This window comes from Choloepus didactylus, chromosome 11, assembly GCF_015220235.1.
Source record: "Choloepus didactylus isolate mChoDid1 chromosome 11, mChoDid1.pri, whole genome shotgun sequence".
Lineage (NCBI taxonomy): Eukaryota > Metazoa > Chordata > Mammalia > Pilosa > Megalonychidae > Choloepus > Choloepus didactylus.
This window is the reverse complement of record NC_051317.1, coordinates 47,546,724-47,569,878: the sequence shown is the minus strand read 5'-3', so window position 1 is coordinate 47,569,878 and position 23,155 is coordinate 47,546,724. Positions and strand designations below refer to the sequence as shown.

At 34.6% G+C, this 23,155-nt stretch overlaps 1 protein-coding gene across 3 annotated transcripts in view; it reads left to right on the top strand.

The window, feature by feature from the left end:
• CDH12 (cadherin 12) overlaps positions 1-23,155 on the top strand; it is a 1,151,516-nt gene that overhangs the window by 1,038,563 nt on the left and 89,798 nt on the right. For all 3 annotated transcript variants that reach the window (XM_037799128.1, XM_037799130.1, XM_037799129.1), the window contains 2 exons: positions 5,894-6,081; positions 19,280-19,533. In XM_037799128.1, the coding sequence (XP_037655056.1) occupies positions 5,894-6,081; positions 19,280-19,533 (442 nt within the window). The remainder of the gene's footprint in view (positions 1-5,893; positions 6,082-19,279; positions 19,534-23,155) is intronic.

The following is a 23,155-nucleotide window of genomic DNA, read 5'->3' as shown; positions in this document are numbered from 1 at the left end:
AATTTGGATGCCTTTTATTTCTTTGTCTTGCCGGATTGCCCTGGCTAGCACTTCCAGCACAATGTTGAACAACAGTGGTGACAGCGGGCATCCTTGTCTTCTTCCTGATCTTAGAGGGAAGGCTTTCAGTCTCTCACCATTGAGTACTATGCTGGCTGTGGGTTTTTCATATATGCTCTTTATCATATTGAGGAAGTTTCCTTCAATTCCTCCCTTTTGAAGTGTTTTTATCAAAAACGGATGTTGGATTTTGTCAAATGCTTTTTCAGCATCTATTGAGATGATCATTTGATTTTTCCCTTTTGAATTTTTAATGTGTTGTAATACATTGATTGATTTTCTTATGTTGAACCATCCTTGCATGCCTGGAATGAACCCCACTTGGTCATGGTGTATGATTTTTTTAATGTGTCTTTGGATTCAATTTGCAAGTATTTCATTGAGGATTTTTGCATCTATATTCATTAGGGAGATTGCCTGGTAGTTTTCCTTTTTTGTAGCATCTTTGCTTGGTTTTGGTATTAGGTTGATGTTAGCTTCATAAAAGGAGTTAGGTAGTGTTCCAATTTCTTCAATATTTTGAAAGAGTTTGAGTAAGATTGGTGTCAGTTCTTTCTGGAAAGTTCCGTACAATTCCCCTGTGAAGCCATCTGACCCTGGGCATTTATTTGTGGGAAGATTTTTGATGACTGATTGGATCTCTTTGCTTGTGATGGGTTGAGTGAGGTCTTCTACTTCTTCTCTGGTCAGTCTAGGTTGTTCATATGTTTCCAGGAAATTGTCCATTTCCTCTACATTATGCAGTTTGTTGCCATACAGTTGTTCATAGTATCCTCTTATAATTTTTTTAATTTCTTCAGGATCTGCAGTTATGTCACCTTTTTCATTCATTATTTTGTTTATATGGGTCTTCTCTCTTTTTGATTTTGTCAGTCTAGCTAGGGGCTTGTCAGTCTTGTTGATCTTCTCAAAGAACCAACTTTTGGTGATATTTATCCTCTCTGTTTTTTTTTTTTTTTTTGTTCTCTATGTCATTTATTTCTGCTTTAATCCTTGTTATTTCTTTTCTTCTACTTGGTTTAGGATTGGTTTGCTGTTCATTTTCTTTCTTCTTTAGTTGATCCATTAGTTCTTTGATTTTGGCTCTTTCTTCCTTTTTAATATATGTGTTTAGTGCTATAAAGTTCCCCCTCAGCACTGCTTTTGCTGCATCCCATAGGTTTTGGTATGTTGTGTTCTCATTTTCATTCGTCTCTATATATTTAGCAATTTCTCTTGCTATTTCTTCTTTAACCCACTGATTGTTTAGGAGTGTGTTGTTTAACCTCCAGGTATTTGTGAATTTTCTAAGTCTCTGATGGTTATTGACTTCTAATTGTATTCCATTGTGGTCAGAGAATGTGCTTTGAATTTCAATCTTTTTAAATTTATTGAGGCTTGTTTTATGTCCCAGTATATGATCTATTCTGGAGAAAGTTCCGTGAGCACTAGAAAAGTATGTGTATCCTGGTGATTTGGGATGTAATGTTCTGTATATGTCTGTTAAATCTAATTCATTTATCAGATTGTTCAGGTTTTCAATTTCCTTATTGGTCTTCTGTCTAGTTGATCCATCTATAGGAGAGTGTGATTTGTTGAAGTCTCCCACAATTATTGTGGAAACATCAATTGCTTCCTTTAGTTGTGCCAGTGTTTCTCTCATGTATTTTGTGGCACCTTGATTGGGTGCATAGACATTTATGATTGTTATTTCTTCTTGTTGAATTGCCCCTTTTATTAGTATGTAGTGGCCTTCTTTGTCTCTCAAAACATCCCTGCATTTAAAGTCTATTTTATCTGAGATTAATATTGCTACACCTGCTTTCTTTTGGCAGTATCTTGCATGAAATATTTTTTTCCATCCTTTCACTTTCAATTTCTTTGTGCCCCGTGTCTAAGATGAGTCACTTGTATGCAACATATTGATGGTTCATTTTTTTTTTTGATCCATTCTGTGAATCTATATCTTTTAATTGGGGAGTTTAATCTATTTACATTTAATGTTATAACCATGAAGGCATTTCTTGAATCAGCCATCTTATCCTTTGGTTTATGTTTGTCATATATATTTTTCCCCTCTCTCTATTGATATCCTTTATTGTACACATACCGAATCTCTTTAGTACTGAACCTTTCTCCAAGTCTCTCTGTCCTTTCTTTGTTTCTCTGTCTGTAGGGCTCTCTTTAGTATCTCCAGTAGGGCAGGTCTCTTGTTAGCAAATTCTCTCAGCATTTGTTTGTCTGTGAAAAATTTAAGCTCTCCCTCAAATTTGAAGGAGAGCTTTGCTGGATAAAGTATTCTTGGTTGGACATTTTTCTCACTCAGAATTTTAAATATCTTGTGCCACTGCCTTCTCACCTCCATGGTGGCTGCTGAGTAGTCACTACTTAGTCTTTATGCTGTTTCCTTTGTATGTGGTGAATTGCTTTTCTCTTGCTGCTTTCAGAACTTGCTCCTTCTCTTCCGTGTTTGATAGTGTGATGAGTATATGTCTCGGAGTGGGTTTATTTGGATTTATTCTATTTGGAGTTCGCTGAGCATTTATGATTTGTGTATTTATGTTGTTAAAAGATTTGGGAAGTTTTCCCCAACAATTTCTTTGAATACTCTTCCTAGACCTTTACCCTTTTCTTCCCCTTCTGGAACACCAATGAGTCTTATATTCAGACATTTTATATTATCTATCATATCCCTGAAATCCGTTTCGATTTTTTCAATTTTTTTCCCCATTCTTTCTTTCATGCTTTCATTTTCCATTGTGTTATCTTCCAGGTCACTGATTCATTGTTCAACTTCCTCTAGTCTTGTACTATGAGTGTCCAGAATCTTTCTAATTTGGTCAACAGTTTCTTTAATTTCCATAAGATCATCTATTTTTTATTTAGTCTTGCAATGTCTTCTTTATGCTCTTCTAGGGTCTTCCTGATATCCTTTGTATCCCATATACTATGGTCTCACTATTCATCTTTAGTTCTTTGAGTAGCTGCTCTAGGTGCTGTGTCTCTTCTGGTCTTTTGATTTGGGTGCTTGGGCTTGGGTTATCCATATCGTCTGGTTTTTTCATATGCTTTATAATTTTCTGTTGTTTTTGGCCTCTTGGCATTTGCTGAAATTGATAGGGTTCTTTTAGGATTTGTAGACCAATTGAAGTCATTATCTCTAATTTATCAGATCTACATCTTCGTGGAGTTCACTTTCTCTAACTAACCAGCATGTGGCGTCCACGAGCCACCTGTTCTCCACAAGCCAGTTCTCCCCTGCTTTGCCTTTGTGGTGAGTGGGGGAGTGAGTTTTGTGAGGTCCAACTGGTGTACCAAGCTTGCGTGTGTAGTTGGTGTTGCCCACCCTGTATATAGGGCGTGTTTCTGGGCCGTCAGGGAGGGGGGGTGGCTCTAACAATCAAATCTCCCTGGTGATCCTGGAGTTTTAAAGCTGCTGCAATAGTTTAATCCTTCAGTTCAGTCCTGCGACAGTTTGTCTCTGCCACTGACCCACAAGTCCTTGGTATTGGCGTATGGCTCCTGAGACTTGCGAGTGGGTCCCTCTTCCAGGCCGTGCACCCCCTGGTCCCCTGTTGAGGGATGACTGTGCTATGTCACAGGTGAGTGCCTTCCCCCCAGGGTGGTTCTGGGCTGCTGGGCTGTTTAGGGAGGCTCCCAGTCTGCTGAAATGATGGCCGAATGGGGCTTTGTTAATTCACACTGCTCCACCTTCCCAACTCTGGGACAAGCAACTGAGGTTGCAGGGAAGGCTAATGTCCACGCTCAGCTTTGTGGTGTGTGCCTGTTATTTGAAGCACTTCTGTCACACTGTGTTTTCTGGGGCAGCTCCGGGCTATGGGGGGTGTCCACTTTTTCTTGGGAAGTTGTGGTGTTTAGTGAATTTTCTCAGCCACTGGATTATTGCCTTTTGTTTCAGACCTCTCTTAGTTCTGCTCTTGTCTTAACCTGCCCAAATTGCAAGTCTTTGAGGCTTTCTGTATTGGGCTTCTTAGAGTAATTGCTTTAGAAAAAGAAAAAAGTATTAAAAAAAAAAAAAGGGCCCTCCTCACAGATCTAATGGGTTATTGAAATGCTAAGAGACAAAGCAATTAGGGCCATTAAGGAAAGGTGCACAGGGCAGAGAGATCAGGTTTTCTTCAGGATTTGCATATGAGCCTCAGGGCCTGAGCTCTGCCCTTCCTCTTTCTATGTTCACCACAACTCCAAAAATCCTCCACTTTTATTTTGGAGTTTTTCGTGCTGTTTTTTTCTATGCCTGTCTCCTCTCTGCTGGGCTGGTTGCTTTCAAATTCTCTGGTGTCTGGTCTCAGTCTATCTATGGTTGGAGTTTGGATTAGTAGAATGAGTTTCCGATAAGGGCTGCCACTGCACTTCTCCCTTCTCCTTCCTGGAGCTGACAGCCCCTCCTCCCATGGGACTGAGCCTGGCAGGGAGGGGTGCGGGTCCCCTGGCCACAAAAACTTACAGATTTCACTGATCTCAGCAGTTCCACGTTTTCATGAGTGTTGTATGAAGTATGCCCAAAGTCAGATTGCTCTGTGGTGTCCAGTCCACACAGTTCCTGGCTTTCTACCTACTTTCCTGGAGGAGTAACTAAAACATACAGCTCACCAGTCTGCCATCTTGCCCCGCCCCTTCTCATATTTTGTTAAAACAAATAATTGAAATATTTTAATGTCGTTTGTTGAATGAACTTCACTAGACAACAGCCTTCCCAACAGAATTTCCATAAAATAACTAGATGTGCAAAACAAACTTATGGGGAAATGTAATTCATAATCTATTAATAGAAATTACAGCTGTAAATCCAACATCAAAATTGAAACTTTTGCATTTAATATTCTTTTTTGTATTTTTATTTCCTCCTTTTCTTTTATTTTCTTTATTTTGATTAGAGGAGATCATTGTTTAACCAATGAACATTTTGCTTTGGTGAGTCATCAGTAAAACAGACTCTTCTATATATTTTTCTTTCTGTTACACTTTTAAAAATTTCTAAGTAACTTTAAAAAAAACTATATCTGTATTTTCACTTTTGTGGGATATTACAATTTTCTATGTTTTATATAGATAGAGATTATTCTAGTATTTCTAAAATTTAGTATCAAGTTTATACTAAGGTAGGATCTCCACCTTGTGGTAACAGTAAGCATTTTACTTCTCTCTTTTTAAATGCTAGTGATTTGAGGGAAAGAGCTTTATATCTTGATTTAAAATATGCATGAAAGTATCTAGCAGGATGCCCAGTAAAATTTACTAGATAAAAATTGAATCTTAATCTTTAATATAAAACACGTAAAAACACCATGGATTCATACAAAGATAATATGTTACAAATTTATTTTTAGCTGAATGATTTATACTTAGTGGGTAAATAGTTTTAGGAAACATCTGTAACTTTCTATAAATTTATCTATCTATCTATCTATATCTATTATCATCCATGTATCTATCATTTTTCTAGCTTTCTGTCTCTTTCCATCTATGTCTCACAAATTGGATTCTGCTCAAATGGCACCAGTTAATTTCAGGGACATTCCCACTGCTCACTTTTGATATTTTATACACTTAGATGAGGCTAGCATGTAAAATGTTTGCTCAGAGTAATTTTAATTTAACATACCCAACTCTCCATATACAGCCTAACTGAAATTCTAAAGTAGGACATATTGAAGTGAAAAGTGAAGTTATTACTCCAAGTCATAATCCTTAACTTGGCAGCAAATTGCCCTTCCATTTTTTCCTACTGTGTTCTAATTTTGATTTACTTTCTAGAGACTGTCAAGTCTGATAATCTTACTGTGTATGTTACTAACTCCTCTGTCAATGTGAATTACATATGTCTTCTCAGGCATCTTCCATCTGAAAGTTCCTGAGTCTTCTCCTGTTGGCTCAGCTATTGGAAGAATAAGAGCTGTGGATCCTGATTTTGGAAAAAATGCAGAAATTGAATACAATATTGTGCCAGGAGATGGGGGAAATTTGTTTGACATTATCACAAATGAGGATACACAAGAAGGAGTCATCAAACTGAAAAAGGTACATAAACAAATTTTTGGATAGTTTACTGTAGTTAAAGAACAGAAATAATAAAAATAAAAATTGAAAAGTAATGTTAATTTTCCTTCTAATAGAAATATTTTAAGTTAAAATAAATAGACGAAGTGACTATGAACTATTCACTTCTACAGACACTTATATTCTGTTGTTAAGATCATGCTTATTAATTTAATTAAAGCATTTAAAAAATTCTTACCAGTTTATTTGTAATTTAAATTTTTGTTATAAATATAGGCAAAATATTAATTTAAAGACAAGAAAAAGAAGCAAACTCTAACCCCATCAGGCTTGATGCTGTCCCTTTTATAACTTTTCTGTGAATATGAATATCAGCTTCATACATCCTCAGAGACAGTTGAATCACAGAAGAGGAATTGTGATGTGAATAAGTTCTAATCACTGGAAGACTGTAGAAAATAAGAAAGGAAATAATGAAGGGGTTTATATGGACGAAAGTAAAAAAGAATTAACAGGGAAAAAGAGAAATATATGTGAAGGAAAGCCTATTAGCAATATTAAATAGATATGTGCAGAACAGGGTTGCAGAAGGGGAGAGAACAGTTTGTTGAAATTTTGAAAAAGAAATCATCATCTTCAGCACATGCTGTTTTTCTTTGGTTGGATTGTGGCATGGAGAAGGAATGTGTAAACGTGTTAAAGGGCAGATTCATTGTTACATTTGAAGTGGGGAGATTATTTCCATCATGACGGTGGCAAATTTTATGAATTTCCAATAATGGAATGCAGGCAAAAAAGTGAAACTCAATGTAGTATTTTTTTTCCTGTCTCTCAAAAAGTACATTATGCATGCCCCAAACTACATTATGTCTTACCCGTTTTTATTTTAACCTATAAGAAATATTTTCACATTCAGTCCAATTAATATTATTTAGGTTGTCTGGTGTTTTCCCATATTCACTCAATAACTCTGATTTTTGACAAAGAAACACTATATGTAGCAATGAAAATAATCTTAGAAAGAAATGATGATTGCAGCAATGGAGATAGTGAGAAATGACGAGATTCCTGCTAGGTTTGAAAGAAACAACCAACAGAGATTTGGTTAAGTTACACCAAACATTTGAATAGTTACTGCAACTGATACAATACATGGATTTAACTTTCAGTGCTGTGATTTGTTTTAATCACTAAATGAGAACCCACCAGAGGCAATCACTACCTACTAACCTATTGTTCTATTGGAAAAGAAACTACAATCTTCAAACTCATTCTATTAGAGTTATCTATATAGATAACTCAGGAGGACATGTCTAATATTAAACACTCCCTGGTCGGCCTCCAGTATAGACCAGTTGCCAAATATGTTTCTAGGTGATAATGTTTTGGTGAGCACACACACACACACACACACACACACAAATCTGTCTATCATGTATCTCATTTATCTGCCTATTTATCTTTCCAATATATATTAACTGCAACATTGTGTGTGCGGTGCACACAAACATACATGTAGAGATCTGATTTGGTTAAATATGGCAGTATGTTTCATGCAAATAAACTAATGAGAAAATATTCAGTTGAGTGAAATGCATGAAATTTTATTACACAGCAGCTGTAGTTCTTTAAACCAGTCTTCTTTTGGGGTGAAGATTATATTATAAGACTATTCATGAATATATTCAGTAAGTTTTCAGAAAACTATCTGACACTTATGAGTTCTAGAATAATTGCATGTATAATAATAAATAAATGTGTACACATCAAGAGTAGTGTATCCATACCATAAATCTCTTACAAATGCTTTCAACTTTTCCCTTCATTATTTCAACATAGAATTACAATGCAAGAGTTTTGACGTAAAACTGAATTCATACAGAAATTTTGTTTTTAAATATACTGAATGCATTCAGGAAGTCCTAAAATATGCTTTCTACATTTGAATATGTATCTACTTTTAAACACCAGTTATTTTAATATTTTGGCTGACTTTGAGCTGCATTGGAGAAATGAAGCATGAACTTTCTCTTCAGAGTTTTTATTTAACTTGCTTTAAAAATACATGAAATTGCTTCAAGTTCTCCAAAGCATATTTTCCCATTCAAATATCTTTTCTTTAATCTTCAAAATCTTTTACTTGATGCCCTTTCATTATTTTGTCCTCTTTCCTCTTCCTCTATGAAGATAGATAGTCTAAGTGGATAAAAATGATGGTCAAATTTATATGAGCTGAGAAGGATGAAGAAAGACATTTTTATTTCTTTTATTTTTTTTTTTAACTTCAATTCTCGATTCATTTTATGAGCACTGTGACAGAATGGCATTTCAATGTGTTACTTTGAATTCAGAATAACATTATAAAACTTTAGTAAATCTCTCTAAGGCACAAGATATCGGTTAAAAAAATAAAAACTACACTTACTCTAATCCTTACATTATATTACACTCAGCAAAGCATAAAATAAGTTTCCTACATGGTTTTTAAATAGGTAAAGCAATAAAAACACTAAAAACATCAGGACAATAAAACTTAAAATTTTTGTCCTATCTGAAATCTAGGAGCTGGGCTAAAACAAGAATAAGAGAATTATGTATTTTGGATTGAACAATTTCATTCCTAAGTGAAGAGTTAAATGAAATAAGAGTTTTTGAGCACTAGCTTTTTTTTTTTTTTCCAACTGGATAAATGAGAAAAAACATTTATATATTGGATAGAAATAAAAGTAGAAATTCATGCAAGTAAAAAATGCTGAAAGGCTATAAACACAAATATCTTACAAAACCACTGTGATTTTCTTGTTGGTTTTTAAGAAATCTAGGTAATTAAAATACTGGTGTGAATACTTCAGTCATGTAAAAAGCTAATTTTAATATCCTGCATCACTTCTTGAACAATTCTATCATTTCTAGAAATATACTTGTGAGAACCACTAACAAGTAATGATGACACCTGTTTAAAATGAAGAATAGTGACATGATTTTCTTTTTCCTTTCTTTGAAAAATAAGTAAAACTTTTTTGGAATTGAATGTATTAACTAACTATTTACCTTAGTATTTGGATGTTACTTGGCAACAATTTCATTTCAAATTAACAAAACTATGATCACATTGAATCCAAAGCTGATTTCTTTTTGTTTCCTTAACACTGTAAGAAATAAAATATTTTACTCTTCAGAAGGCCCTTTAATAAATTGACTAAGCTCTCAAATGGTGCCTTTGGATATTTATATTTTACTCAGGTCCAGGTAGCCAGTAAAACTAATTTTCTTTTTGTGGTCTTAATAAATGTCAAGGAGAGGAGTTCACATCAAATGATTTGGTAATATAGCACCATCATGTGGTAAATTCTTGAATAACTCTAAGGAACAAAATGAAAATAAAATTTGGAATAACTTATTTTATGTAGCCAAACATACAACTCAATTTATCAAGTTTAAAAAATAGTCTTATTTTTAGCCACTCAGAGATTTATAATTTCAAAGAAAATGAATGAATTTCTATTTGTATCTATAAATATTATGTTGCTGTTTTTTTTGTTGATTTTAGTGTTTCCTTTTTTTTACATACCCTACCTAATTTTCCTAAATGGTGTCATCAAAAATTTGCCCCAAATCAACCGAACTAATGCTCACTGTCCTCCTGCTGCATAGTCATTTCTAACTGTGTATTCCAAAGTCTTTTTAAACTCAAAATGTCTGAAACAGAATTCCTTCTCTTCTACCAGCGAAAGTGTGCCTGCTCATATTTTCTCCTTTCTGGATAAGGCCCTCCTCTTATCCAGTTTCCGAAACCAGAAATCTAGGATTTTCCGTGCTCTGCTTCCTCACCCATTGCCTTCTTCCCTGCCAATTTGAACGTGAAGTCTGGCCATTGATTTCACCTAAACATAGGTTAAAATGTCCCCCTTCCTCTGCATTACGGCTTGAGTTCCAATCCTTGTCATTACCACTGCCCATCACTGTGCTAGTTCATGCCTTATCTTCCTCCAATTTAACCTTCTCCTCCATGAATGGGTGGTTGAAAACCTAAATCTCTTTGGTTTACACTCACACTTGAACTTCTTTCTGGTTTCCCACTGCATTTAAAATAAAGAACAAACAGCATATTTTCCATTACCATCTCCTGTATACACTGTGTACATGTCACATTTCAAATACATCAGATTTCCAGCAAAGCTGCTGTGCTACTATTCCTTCTTCATAGAAAGCCTGGAATTCATTTCCTAATGAATTCTTTCCTGTTTTTTAATATTTGTCTCACATACATCTCACCAAAGGCTTCCTTGAGTCCTTCAGGCACTCTATCACTCCTTACTTTGTTCCCCAAATGTTATCTTTTCCATCAAAGTATCTCTGATGCTCATGGAGTTAATTTTAAACACATTTGATTTCTCTATTTTAATCCCCAAGAGCAACTTTATCACATGTGTATTCGTGTGTCCAGGTCAAAACGAAGTTCTGGAACATAGAATATAAGATATTTAAAATTTTTGTTTAATAGAAGTACAAAAATCCTACATTGGTTTAGTGTTTTGTTTCTGACACATTATTTCTCTTAGTCCCCATATACCATCTAAAGGTCAATATATTATGTAATTTTTTTAGAAAATAGTGCTTTGTTGATTCTACAAATAAGAAAATCTGAATCTCAAAGAAGAAAGGTAACTTTTTCAAAGTCACACAGCTTGCCATACATTTAAAAAGCATACCCTTTCAACTATAGTGAAGAACAATATTCATTAGAAGTAAAATATGAAAGCATTCCTTCAAGGAAACCAAAAGATAATTGACCTTCTGGATGGTCATATATTACATTATATGTGTATATGACACATATATTTTAGTTAATTATTTATAATAGTTAATGAACCTTATCTCATTTTTTGGAACAAACAAGCAAAATACCAGAAAATATTGAAAACCCTAAACTAAAAGCACTGGGTTTTTTATAATCCTGTTTTTTTGTTGTTGTTGCTGTTCTCTTTTATTTACTGAATTTTTTCCAAAAATATCACTAAAATGTGGAATAATAAAAATGCCTATAAATATAATTTAATTCATTACAACTATCATCAATTTTGCAAACAAACAAACAAAAAGCAAAACATGGAGTACAGCAATAATCTGCCTCAGAAAAATTTATTACATTTCTAATATATAGTTCTGCTACAAATTTTTTATAGATAAATTACATGAAATGTAATTTAAAAATTACATTTTTAAATGTAATTTCATTTAAAAAATCATTTAAATATTGTTAATAAAAAACACTGCTGTCTGGTAATTCCATTTTCTTTTAAGTTTTTTTTTTTTTTTTGAAAGACTATTGTAGTTATATCAAAACTAACATATAGGTTTTAAAAATGCCTACATTTTGCTGTTATCCCTTTTGACATAGAGACATTCATGCTTGATCTAGTGACAAATTTTACCCATCAAAGAACTGTTGTTTGACCTGTTATTTCCTAGTAAAATATTGAGTTGGATCTTTTCTACAATGTTGATGAAGTTCAAAATATTGTTTGATGTTTAGGAGAGATTTCTTTTACATGAGCTAGTAATTTTATGAAATAAAATGTTTGCCATGGCCTAACAGACAGCATTTTTCCAAAAATCGGGGAAGAGCATCTTAGCACAGGGAACAGAATGCACAAAGACATAGAGCTCTGAAACGCACCTGCTGGGGAGGAGCCGCCAGCCACACACAGCCTGCCTAGAGGTGGTAGTCCCCACACTGGGAAATGCAACAGGATATAATGAGCCTATGAGACCAGTTTAACTACAGATTGCAGGGCCTCAACCAGAGTTCTGTGGTTCAGGTTCATGGGTCTGGCCAAGGAATCACAGTGTATGTTGGGGTCAGGTGTTGGTGAGAAGATTCTGATGCATCTAATCTATCATCCATTGTTTGGAAACCACTGCCCTAGGTGACAGAAAACTCTTAATGGGTTTAAAAAAGAGAATAAATAGTAAGGTTTTCATTTTCAAAGAATTGCTCCATAAATGCATATAGGATAATGTGGAGAGGGTAATAATGACAATACACTACAATTAGGATGTTATATAAATAGTTTATGCTGAAGGAGATGAAGTTCAGCCTTTTCCTTATCCATCCAACGCCCCTATACATATGCACAACCCTCCCTAACTCACTCTCCCACATGTGCACACACGTGTGTGCACACACACTATCCCTCGATTCTCCCATACACATACACTGTGCCACAAATCCAACATAAATAGACACACACTCTCTCTCTACCTCTGGCACCATGTGCTCACCCACATTCTCTCCTATCTACCCTGGACACACATAATACACACTTCCAATCCCTCTTCCAAGCTTTATATTTTTCCGTAGCACTTACTACCACTTGACAAGTGACAGATTTTGCTTATTTATCTCATTATGGTCCTGAGACAGCAGGCTCCTCACAGGCAGTGTTTTTGTCTGCTCTGTACAAGTCCTGCATCAATGGTGATGTCTGGCACAGGGTCACCGAGTAGGATGCTCAGGAAATATTTGTTGAAATAAAGAAGAAAGTGCTCAGGAATTTTGCTTCCATTGCACCTTCTGCCAGGCTCACTTCTCTCTGATTTTCCCATGCCTGGTCCTCCTCATGTCAATTCATAATATATGCTCAGAGATGGGCTGGCTGTGTGCTCTAAGTAGTGTTGCCTCTATTCAGGTCACTTTCTGCCTAGTTTCCCTGTTTTAGTCAGAAGATTTACCACTATTTGAAACTATTTATTTACTTGAATTTGGTGTGCCTCTCTCTCTCACCAATATAAGGTCCATGAGAAAATGATCTTAATATAACTTGCTCTATCCCCCACTCCTAAAGCAGCATGAGTTGCAGTAAAATAAAATAAAATATTTGATATAAAGCATGCCAATTTAAATTGATTTGACTAGATCAATTAAAAGGTATAGACATCATCTGTGGATGCTTTAATATATGACTTAAGTGGTGGAAGAACTTTAGAGTAATTTCTTATGGAATTGGGAAAGTGCTGACTAGAATAAAAAATATATACTGATATAAAACCAACTTTTGGGACACTTTATTTTCTTTTAAAATTATGCTTGTTCTGAAAGCCTTATCTTTATAGTTTAGCCTGGATAATAAACCTACTTTACAATGGCTTCTTCCTAGGGACTTTTAATCCTGGTTCAGCCTGGTATACATCTGTTTCCAACTGTCTTGACAAAGATCAGATCTGGTTCAGATAAATCAATAGGGTTTGATCAGCTGGGTTCATTAACAGTTTTCCTTCTCTTCGGCCATAAATATCTACTACATGATTGAGAGGGTAGAGTCTTAATTTAAAAAATACGTTTTTAAGAGTAATGCCTTTACTGTGTTAGGGAAAATGATACAGTTGCATCATGAAAATGGAAGCAATATATAACAGTAAAATGAAGAGTGAAAGATCCCTTTAACATCTTAATAACTATTAATAACATGGGGTAAATATCCCCTGCATTTTTCTACACTTACACAGAGATAGAAGGATAGAAAGATAGATAGATGAGAGAAGCAGAGAAACATTATCTAAACAATGATCACCTTGTATTCAGAAAATATAGAAATGCTTTGCCAAAATTATAAGAAGGAATATAGCATTTTATTCTATTTGATTTCAACAGAGAAAAACATTGATGCGGAAAAGAAGGAAAGCCAGACTGCAGATAAATATGTTTTCTAGGTAAAAATATTCCTGAATATCTCTATAAAATTATGAACAAAAATGAAAATCACAATATCAGAAATAGTATAACATTTTAGTTACCTCTCTTAATTTGGATGGTATTTATTAATACCCTGCTATCAAAGATGAGGCCTTAGCATTTATTTCTATCACCTCTCCTTCACCCATCAAAATTGTTGATTATATATGAACATTTAGATTTTAAGGTTAAAATACATACATTTTATTTTTCTGAGTAAAATCAACGTTGCTCACAATCAGTCCTCTACTAGAGCGTCTCCATCTCTGAGCTCTTTTCCTTTTCCTTCTTCTTTCCCCTCTTCCTCTACCTCTCCTCCTCTTCTTACTTCTTTGGGTTTCTCATCACATTTTGTGCTATAATCTCATAACATTTTGTGCTATAATTTTTCATCACATTTTGGATATTTTCATTATATTTTGTGCTATAATCTCTGGATTCACACATACATGAGAATGCCTGTATCTTGTTCATATGGTTAAAAGAAAACTTGGCACATACCCATCCTTGGAGTAATGTTTGCTTTCCCTTAGAACATTGTGCACATGATCCCATTTCCTTCTGGAATTGAGTTGCTGTGATGAACGTGACCAGCCTCTTCCCTTTCTAATCCTGGATGCCAGAATAAACCTTTCCTAATTATTTTAATCTATTCTTAAATTTCAATATTTTATCATCCATCATTTATAGTACAGATTCAGTTCTTCATTTATGGTAAAAAGGTCCTGATTTTTTCCTATTAAAACAATTTTGCTCTTTATTTCAGTGACACCAATTCTCTGTGTATTCACCATTTTTTATTTCACATAATAATTTGTCTTTTTTCTTTTGCATTTTTATTTGAGTCATTTATTCCAGTAGTTTCTAATTTAGTTATTTATTCTGCAATACTGGTATGGAATTGGGTTTCTTAATCCTGTGATTTTCCTTTCTTTCTCATTCATTTGTTTTATCATCTGACTTTTTGAGCTCTAATTTTCTTTTATTTGTGTTCTTATTATCTTCTTCAATATAATCAATGTCTGAAAGGAATATTCTTTTGTTCATTAGATTATGTCTTACTCCACTGTCCTTAGAGTGATATATTCTATTTTTTTTTTTTTCATTTCATTTGTACTATGCTTCCATACTTGCCATTTTCTTTTAGTTTAGGTTTAACACAGGCATCTCTGACCAAAACTTTGTATTTGCTTTTGTAATTTATAGCTGAAATTTCATTGTCTTCCCTTCCATCCTATATGTTTTCTGCTTTGTTTTATTTTGCTCACTTTGTTTTCTCTTCTAAGCTACAGCTTGAAGGCAGACAATTTCTTCTACTTTTCTGTAGCTTCAAGAAGGCAAGGGGAGGGACAGAAAGGTAGAGCTCAAATGCAGCTCAATGCAGCCTTTATGGGAGAAAGCAGGTTGAACTAATTTCATATGAGTTTATGGTAAATGCTTTCTACTTGGGCTTACTCCTACTGGAAGAATGGAGACATATTACATGCGAATCCAAAGGGTATCAATTAATTTCTAGACTGTGATTTTTGGTCCCTATTTTCTTGCTAGCTGTTGGCCAGATGTGCTCTCAGTTGCTACAGGCTACCATAAATTGTTTACCTCTGGCCCCTCCTCTCAAAACAAGGCAACTTTCTTCTTTATGGCCAGCAGGAGAGTGACAGCCTAAGCCTCTTTTTTTTTAAAGGCTTACCTGACTAGGTCAGGTCCTCAAAGAAAATATTTCTTTTGTGTGACTCAGTGTTAACTAATGAAGGACCTTAATTATATCTGCAAAACTTATTTTTCCATAAAAAATAACAAATTCATTGGCATGATATCCCATTAAATTATCAGGTCTGTCAAACACACTAGAGGAAGGTATTGTGCCTACCACAGCTACTGTTTTTCAAATTTCCCCAAATATATTTTATTATAGCTTTCCATTTCTACTCAACATTACTCAGAAGTATGAAGAGGGCTTGAAGAACCTAGGGAGATAGTCTCTTTGATTTAATGCCAAAAATTGCTTAAGCCCTTCAGCTCATCTGTGAAATGAGGAAATAATTTTTCATTTAGCATTTTATATTGCTTTTCCTGACCTGGACCTTAGCAAGGTAAGAACAGAGAAAGTGGCAAGGAAACAAAGGACAAGAGGGTAATATCTTGTCCAATGTCATCTTTTATACTTTGGAGAATATTTAAATATACCGCGTTCGTTTTTTTTCTAAATCAAATGGGGGCCCCTAAACAATGCCACAAATGTTTCTATTTATTATGTGAGAACTAAATTAGCTCAACTTCCAAATAATGGATTCTGTCATAGAACATGATTCACTTTCTAACCAAATATAACCTCCTGTTCATTCTATTCTTATTTCAAATGCAAGATTTTTCATTGATTGTTAAGTTAGATTAAGTCCATTCCCCAGCACCACCTCACCTACCCCCACCAAAAAACAAACAAACAAACAAAAAAACAGACAAACACAAAACTGGGAAGGTAATCAGTCAGATGGATTAGGTAAATTTAACCAGGGAGAAATCACCATGGTTTCTCTTTGCTCTTTCTGAGCTATACTGTTTTATTAAAGTGGCATTGCCTAAGGGCCAGGGTCATGAAGAAGTAAATCCACCTATGATATTACTCTGGCATTTGTCCTGCAATTTGCTCGTCTTTGATCACTCCAGGATAAAAGGTTTTAGTCACAGATTTATGTGTTCTTTCATCTCACTGTATATCTTCCTGACCACCAAATAATTACCTACTGTGTTAGGTCAGGAGTTCTTAAAATGCTGCCTCTGATCTCAAAAACATGTGAAAAGTGTTTCTGAATTGACCCTTCTTCTGTGGGCTTGAAATGGACCAGTAGGAAGTCAAGTTCATCCAGATAGCTGTAGGGTATAAGCAAATAGGGAAACAAAATTCACATCTCATGAAAAAAACAATCTGCCTAATTATATAGATAATCAGAAGGATTTCAGTGTCTAGGTTAAAGTATGAGGGAAATGAGAAGCAATTGGGTCTACGTCTTACAGTCTAAGACAGAAGTTAATTATGGACCAGAAAGGGAAAAAGTATGAACAGTTCAATTTGCTTTCTAGGCAAATATACCCCCCAATGATATAAAGTCAGAGTAGTCTTATCCTAGAAATTAGGGATCACCATTATATAAAAAATCATAATGCCTGGCATACATAGAGCAACAGTTTAAAAACAGAAATGTGTATTTTACATGTTCTTTCATTTGAATTATTGTATTTTTCTATATTATATGTAAGTTTCTCCCAGATATTTCCAAAGGCATAGAACTTTTCTTGAACACATCTAGGAGTAGGGAAATTAGTACTTCTTTAAACAACTCTTTGATTAAATGAGATAATATTGTTTTCATTAATTTCTATATTTGCTGAATGGAGTGAGAAAAAGTGCTTTATTTTCCTTATTTGTCTTTTCTGTTCTCCCAGGGTGGATGCAAGGGCTGTTCACCAAAAAGGCTATCAATACATTTTTTTTTCAAATTAATTCAATTAAAATTTTTTTTTGTTAGAAATTTCTTCCTTTTCCTGACTAAAAATTACTCTTTTTAATAATTTAGATTATTGCTAGTTCAGTACTTTAGAATAAACCTAACTTATCTTCGATATAATAGCCCTTCAAATATTTGAAAATGTGCATCCTATCTTGCCTTGGTCTTCTTATTTCTAAGCTAAGCATCCCCAATAATCGTAGTGTTTTTTTTAGTTTTGCTGAATAATGCTTTGACAACCCCTTATCGCAACTTGTTGTCTTTCCTTGAATCAAATCCCTTTATCAGAATGTAGTAGTCAAAGCAATGGTTGCTCAAAACAAGAACACTCTGGGTCTATCCCCTGTCATTTTCTTCATATATCTCTACTCATGTAACTCATGCCCATATCATAAACTGTGGTGTATTATGCATGCTATTCATTACTTATAGCAGCTTTAAAATAAATCAAACTACCCAATAGGAGAGATGCAAATTGAAGATCAAGATTAAATATAAAAAAAACATAAGGTAATAAAATAGCAAATGAAATAAAGCAGTGAATACAAGGTAGAAAAACATGAAAAAATAATGAAGAATTATATAAAATAAAGGTAATCATTATAGGAAAAATAAATATATTTATATACTGTTGAATTAAAAAAAAAAAGACAGTTCCAAGTCCAAGAGGTGTTACCATATTGTTATAATAAACTCTGCAGAATTTTAAGTTTTTGAGGATTTCTAGTGATTGTTTTCCATTTCTTCTTTTACGCCCAGAGGAAATACATAAAATAACAATTTTATGCTTATAAGAGAAGACTATGCTTCCTTTATTTTTCCCAGGTGTACTGAGGCAAAGAAACAACTGTGTTGACTCAGCAATTAGCAAGTCACTGGATTGCACTAAAGGGAATTACTTTAGAAAGCAGAAACAATTAAAGGCCTTAGAAAATCACAATGTTAATAGCAAATTCATGTTGTCTTCTTTTTCTTAGGCACCTTAAAGTTAGAACCATTGTACTTAGAGTAATCATTTAAACAAAATGCCACAGCAACACTATTTTTTCTGAAATATAATGTATTCAATTCTTGGAAAGGTAATGCCAATATTCACATTCTGAGTGAATGAAAACAGTGGCAATGCTAAAATTGAGACTCAGTATCTGTGAGGACAAATGACTTCCAAATGCTGTTTCACTGCTTTCTTGAATTTGATCATATGCCTTTAAAGCCTTAATTTATGGTACTATATCCTGAGGGTTCATGTACAGTGCCCACTAATTATATATGTGACACTGGGAACATAAAAGACCAACAAGTCTCATAATTAGCATTGTGTATGTTTTTAAATCTTTATACAGTCCTTTTTTAGCCAATCTAGACATTCAACTGTATTTCATAGAAAATGGCATTATTATCAAAACAAGAAAAGTTAGCCAAGGAAAAATATATTGTTTTATACCAAATTTTCATGGGCAATGTAAAGAGCATCTTCAAATAACCCATTTCAATTTAGCTTAGTTTTTTATTTTTTTAAATTTTTTACTATTGCTTGTTTCCACCAGATGTCAGTATTGGATAAGAGTAGAGAAATGCTTCCCCCACACCCCTCTTGCTCTTTTAACTTTGCTCAAAAACAAAACAAAACAAAACACACAAATAAATCCTAGCATGTGTGTGTGTGCATATGTGGGTATGCACATGTGTGTGTGTGTGTGTGTGTGCATGTGGGTATGCACATGTGTGTTGTCCATTTAATATACACAACTGATTATTTCTACAAATTGTACAGAAACTTCTACCAGTGAGTAACTCTTTTCTTAAAACGTCTATCTTGTACTTCCCTTACTGACTAATTATATAGGACAACGAAATATATGCATTGAAACCGAGACAATTGTTAACTAACCAGCAAATTTCTCTGAAGCAGCGTTCACCGTTTCTGCCACGTTCTGCATAAACGCACCTCCTTGCTTTTGATCTGTCCTCACTATAGCCATTAGATTTTGAAACAAAGAAGGCATATACTTTTAAAGTAGAGGCCTCCAACCTTCACCTTGACCACCGGTTTCACTCTGCGGGCCCCTTCAAAGACACGGCCACGGTGAAGATCAGCGTGCTGGACGTGGACGAGCCGCCGGTGTTCAGCAAGCCCCTGTACACCATGGAGGTTTACGAGGACACGCCGGTGGGAACGATCATCGGTGCGGTCACTGCGCAAGACCTCGATGTGGGCAGCAGTGCCGTTAGGTAAGGAAAAGAAATGCTTGTTTTTTTTATTTCCTTTGTAATTCAGAAACAGAAAAATGAAACTCTAAACAAATCTGCACGAATGATTTAGCTATAGGCTATGATGCTAGAAAATGTAATAACTTTGCATGGTAAATACAAGGATAGAGGAAAAGCCTTAGGGTTTGAACAAAAACATCCAATATCATTCCCTGCAACAGTGTTTACCAATGGTGTGATGTTGGATATGTCACTCAAACTAACAAATCTTATTTGTTTTTTTTTGTTTTTTGTTTTTTTAAAATCAAAAAAAGGGTATTCAATACCACAACATCAGAGTATCAGGAGGCTTTTCACAGTGCTGGAATATAATAGACACTTATTAAATGTTTTAGTTTCTCTAAAATCTCTGCGCCCTTGCCCAACGATAGGGTTTGAAAGAGCAGGTGGATTTGCCGTTTGCAATTTGCCGCTCATTAATTCACCGGGACACTTGTGGCTGCTGGGTTGAGGTGGAGTGGATGCAAGCACAGTGGGAGTCAGTCCTGGGATATGATGAATTATGGCATTGCCAAAAGCCTGGATTTTGCAAAGTGCTGCCTCCTGCTGACTCCAGGCTCTGGGGAAGGGAGTCAACTAAAAAGTTAGTAGACTAAGAAACCCCACCACCACCATCCCTGTCTCTCTCTCCTTTTCTCAGTAGCACCACAATGCAATAGTGGGATTTCTCTTTTCCCCTAACTTATACATTGATACTGCAACGTGTTTTGAGCCTTTTTCCCATTCACCTTTGCTTTTCCTGTATATTTACATTCTCTGTCACATGCTTGCCAAACCAAAAAAAAAAAAAAGGGAAACAAAGAGATTGGATCTGAATCTTATACCCCTCAGGTTGTACAGCAACCAGACCAAAGCAAACATTAAGTGGGCCTTTGAAGCAAAAATACTCTACTTTATTGATACAGAGGAAAACATAGACAAATATCTCCTAAGATATTATGCCAGGATAATTAATGATAAATACAAAATTGGATCAGCAATTCAGTGGTAGCCTCCACACAGTAAATAGCATACAGTAAAATCTCAGGATAATGCTAAGCCTGCCCTGCTCTTTGTAGTCATCTAGACCCATCAACAAAAGTGCATGAATACTTTCCTTCTTGAAGCATGTCTGTGATCAGAAGGGAACTCTGAAGAATCATATCTGCCTTAGGAAAGGGAAGAAAAATAACAGTTACCTAGCAACCCATGTATTTAAGGCAGAAAGATACATAATTTATTCATTGGGTTCAAGGGCTTTTCTGCATGTTCATGTTACAACGTGGTTCACTTGCAGTTCAACCCCAGAAAACTATGTTTATTACCAGTATTTGTGGGGGCATTCTTAAGAATCTGCTTCATTGGTAGTTGTTTTACATTAACCCGTCATCATTCATCAATCTTGTGCCTGAAACCCCTGCATGTGCTGTTGATGATTGTGGAAATGAAAGTGCCTAGTGAATAGAGTTCCACTTTATTTCAAGAACATAAACAATTATGGAGGAAATACTGAAGGCAGTAAAGAAAATAATAAAAAGGCAAATAAACATGGATCGCAACTCTACAGTTCAATGAAAGAGGGTACTGTAGGGACATCATGAAACACAATGGAGAATATGCTAAGTTTAATTTATTGCAAGTTCTAGTTTTGAAGACTGATGAAAGCATGACAAGGTCAAATACTAACAAAAATATAATACTTCAAATACAATATCTAAGAACCAAAAAACAGGGGAGCTTTAAGTAGAAAATATCATCAGATAAAAGTAAAGTGAGAGTTACATGTTTCCAGATACAAGAAAATGGTTAGGGTCAAGAACTTGATGAAAGGAACAAAGGAAGGCTACATTTTAGAAATATTCTCCTACTACAAGCTTGTTCTTTTATGTCACAGGAACTAGAGTCTGACAAGTTTATTTTGTGTGAAATAAAGTGGTATTCCTGGTCTTACTTCTAACGGGTAGCTGTCCGCCTCACTAAATCTGTAGACAGAGATGGATCTAATTGATGCCCGTGAGGGGCTGTCAAAAGACAGAGCTGTTTTTGAATCAACATGAAACCTCTCTTCCAGGTCCTTGAATCTTGAATCACTTTGTTTGAGCAAACATGGGGGTAAAGATCTCCTTTCCTTGCTCTGAATGTATGTTTGCTCATTTAAGAATGATAGTAAAAATATGTTGTAGAAAATAAGCTTAAAAGTATAAAACTACTTAACATGTTTAGTTATGATCTCTTTATGTTGCTGTGACTTGCTTTGCTTAAAAAGTCTTTTCATAGGGTCATTGTGCAAAGTATTAATTTAGGACTATATTACTCCTTACCACTGGGTATTTTTATCTTCAGTGAGCACGGCAAAAAGCCAGCAAGTCCTGCCATTACCAAGGACTGAACCAACTCGAAAGAAAGGTTTAGAAAAGAAATTTAAAACAGCAGATTCTTCAATTGCATTGGAAATAACATTTGTTTTAAGAAAGAGTGAATGGATTACAGAGAGATTTCACTTTGCCCAGTATGTGCCACTCTTGTTTAGTTCCAAACACATAAAATTCTTAGTTATTCTCTGAATGATTTTCAAATAAAATGTAGTTATATTATATAAAATGTGAAAATTGGCGATTCAATTTTAAACTCATTTCGTGTACAGAAGTATCAGATGATAAGTGAATAATGGTGTAAAATAAAATTAAATATGATGTAAAGTAAAATAATAATTCTGTTATAAACTCAGAAATATAATTCAAATTTGCAGTGTTTAACAGACAATGTAGTCATTTATTTGTCATTTTCCCCTCCTTAGTTTCATGATCTTTCCAAACAAGGCCCAACACTGAATCAAGAGAATAAGATAATTAATAAATAGAAAATCATTATCAACTACCATAAATAGAAGGTAATATTAAAATAATTAATACAGATTTTTAAAATAATAAAAAAAAGGTCCATCTGTGCTTCCCCTAAAATGATCTTATATCCCAAATCTTCTCCACAATACTTTGGGAAAAATTGCTGTAATCAGTTGGAATTTTTTTTTTTTTTTTTTTTTATTGTGGGTTAAAAAGTTACTGAAGTACTTGGTTTTCAGCTCAGGGTCCTTTCCAGTACATCAGCAATCTTACCACATGGACAAAACCCCCATCTCTGCCCTGGGATGCTCTTAGTGACAGGTGAAGAAAGGGAGGCCTGGCTTACCAAGTGGCATCCTATAGTGACATATGCAATGTGTTTCAATTATTGATTTATTTTAGTAGTAAATATAAAAAGTTTGAAAAATATAAAAAGTAGTAAATATAAAAAGTTTGAAAAAAGTTTGAAAAATGCCATTCTCTATTTGTCACTTTCTTAGCAAGATTTTTGTGAATATTAAATAAGGTATTTGGTATAAAATGCTTTTAGATGAGTGCCTGGCACATTGCAAGTGCTGCATTTATGCTTTGTTTGGTTTTGATGTGCTTTGTTTCCCCTAGGAATATAAGCTCCACAAGGGCAGGGATTTTTACTGCATTGTTCTTTGATGGATTCCCACACTCCTAAAATATTGCCTAGCTCAAAGTGAGTAGTCAGGAAATATGTGTTGAATGAATGATTTAAACTATATAGTACTAAT